General features: G+C 36.5%; 1 protein-coding gene across 1 annotated transcript; it reads right to left on the bottom strand.

Moving 5' to 3' along the window:
• Positions 1–944: 944 nt before the first annotated feature.
• LOC113850960 lies at positions 945–1433 on the bottom strand. The gene has a single exon (XM_027481466.1). It carries the CDS (start codon positions 1431–1433, stop codon positions 945–947), a length of 489 nt encoding a protein of 162 aa, XP_027337267.1.
• Positions 1434–2535: the final 1102 nt, after the last annotated feature.

Here is a 2535-nt window from a genome sequence, read left to right on the forward strand (position 1 = left end):
CATGGCATATTAACAATACACATCATTTTTACATGAAACAATATATTCAAACATGAAACATCCATCTCTTTGTATATTTCATATCACAAAATCATATAATCATATCAACCATCCTCAATATACCTTATCATGCCTTATTTGGACATAATATTACATTTTCACCATGTATTCATCATAAATTACATAAACAGCCAATTATTCTCACTTTTCACTGATTTTTTTTCATAAAATAAGGATTATTCCACATATAATCACATACATGACAAGATCTATCAGAATACAAGTAATAAACATAACAAAATGATAAAGTAGAGCCCCCCTTACCTCAAAACAGAGCCTTTACAAGGATTTAACCGAAGATTTAACTCTAGAACGGAGTTTTTCCTAAGAATATCATGAACATCTATAAGAAAAAGAAGAAAAAGAGAAACGAACGGTAAATCTAACTTCAAACTTAGAGAAACTTACTTGAAATGCTTTAGAACGGACGTAGAATCACAGATCTGAAAAAAAATCTAAGTTTAGGAGGTTTAGTATGGGAAAAAATGGCGAGATATGACCTTAGAACCTTCGAGAACCTTGGGTAGGAGTGAAGAAATAAAAATTTCATGTGAAGCCCCCTATTTATAGAAAATTTTTTGAAGATGTCAGCGTCAATGTGATGTAAGCGATGATGTCAGCATGATGCAAGCGATGATGTCAACGTGATGTCACCGGTGATGTCAACGTGAGATCACCAATGACATAAGTGATGATGTCAGCGTGATGTCGCCGATGACATCAGCATGATATCATTGTTGACATCAGGGGCTACTGTACATACACGGTTTCTTTCTGCTCACAAAGTACTATAGATTTTTCTCAATGATATACTATAGGCATGACACAAAGCATAGGATGTTACAATTCTCCCCTCCTTTAAGGAATTTTGTCCCCGAAATTCGCTAAGTTACAAAAAGATCAGGATATAATTTTCTCATCTTATTCTCAACTTCCCACGTGGCATCTCTTTCATCACTAGTATTCCATATTACTTTAACAAGTGAAATCTCCTTACCCCTTAATTTCTTAACACGACGATCAACAATTTTCACCGGTTGTACATCATATGACAAATTCTCTCTCACTTGAACAGGATCAAGTTCTATCACATGAGTAGGGTCAGGAATATACTTTCTGAGCTGAGATACATGGAATACAGGATGCAAGTTTGAGAGATTTGGAGGCAAAGTAATTTCATAAGCAACAGGACCAACTTTACTTAGCACTTCAAATGGCCCAATAAACTTAGGAGATAACTTTTTGAATTTTAGAGCTCTTCCAACTCCAGTTACAGGTGAAACTTTCAAAAACACATGATCACTCACCTGAAACTCCAAAGGTTTTCTCCTCTTATCATAGTAACTCCTTTGCCTATCTTGTGCTATTTTCATCTTTTCTTTGATCAATTTGATTTGCTCATGTTGCTTCTAAACTATATCTGGTGCATATAGGATCGCCTCTCCAGTTTCATACCAACATAAAGGTGTTCTACACTTCCTTCCATACAGAGCCTCAAATGGAGCCATTCCAATGCTTGCATGATAATTGTTATTATACGTGAATTCCACCAAAGGTAGACATTCCTCCTAAGTTCCTTGTTGTTCCATCACACAAGCTCTCAACAAATCCTCCAAGGACTGTATTGTTCTTTCAGTCTGACCATCAATTTGTGGATGATAAGCTGAACTAAGTTTTAACTTAGTACCCAAGGCTTTCTGCAGACTCTCCCAAAATCTTGATGTAAACCTTGGATCTCTCTCTAACACAACACTGGTTGGCACTCCATGCAATCTGACTATCTCTCTCACATACATATCTGCTAGCTTCTCTAACTTGTACTTCATATTAATGGAAAGAAAATGAGCTGCTTTAGTCAATCTATCTACTATCACCCAAATTGCATCATGATTACTCTTAGTTCTTGGCAAACCAGACACAAAATCCATAGAAATACTATCCCACTTCCACTCAGGAATTTCTAATGGCTGCAACATCGCAGGTGAACGTTGATGTTCTACCTTTGCCTTTTGACAAGTTAAACACTTTGCTACATACTCAGCCACATCCTTCTTCATTCTATTCCACCAAAAATTCTTACGAAGATCTTGATACATTTTTGCCATACTAGGATGAAAACTCATTCTGCTTTTATGAGCCTCCTCAAGTATCATCTGCTTAAGCTCATCATTGGAAGGAATACATACACGGTTCTTAAACTTAATCAATCCATTTGCATCACAATGGAACTCCAAATCCTTTCCTTCACCCCTCTGCCTCATCATTTCCTGCAAGAACATATCTTCTTGTTGGGCATCACGAACCCTAACCAAGAAATCATTGTTAATTATCAAAGTCCCAAGATACAAACTCTGAGGTCGCACCTCTACTGCTAAATTCATATCTTGGAACTTTTCAATCAACTCTAATTCTTTCACCATCATACTTGCCATATGCAAGGACTTCCTACTTGAAGCATCAGTAACCACATTTGCC

The sequence above is a fragment of the Abrus precatorius genome, unplaced genomic scaffold (assembly GCF_003935025.1).
Source record: "Abrus precatorius isolate BTA unplaced genomic scaffold, Abrus_2018 Scaffold9, whole genome shotgun sequence".
In the NCBI taxonomy this organism is placed as follows: Eukaryota; Viridiplantae; Streptophyta; class Magnoliopsida; order Fabales; family Fabaceae; genus Abrus; species Abrus precatorius.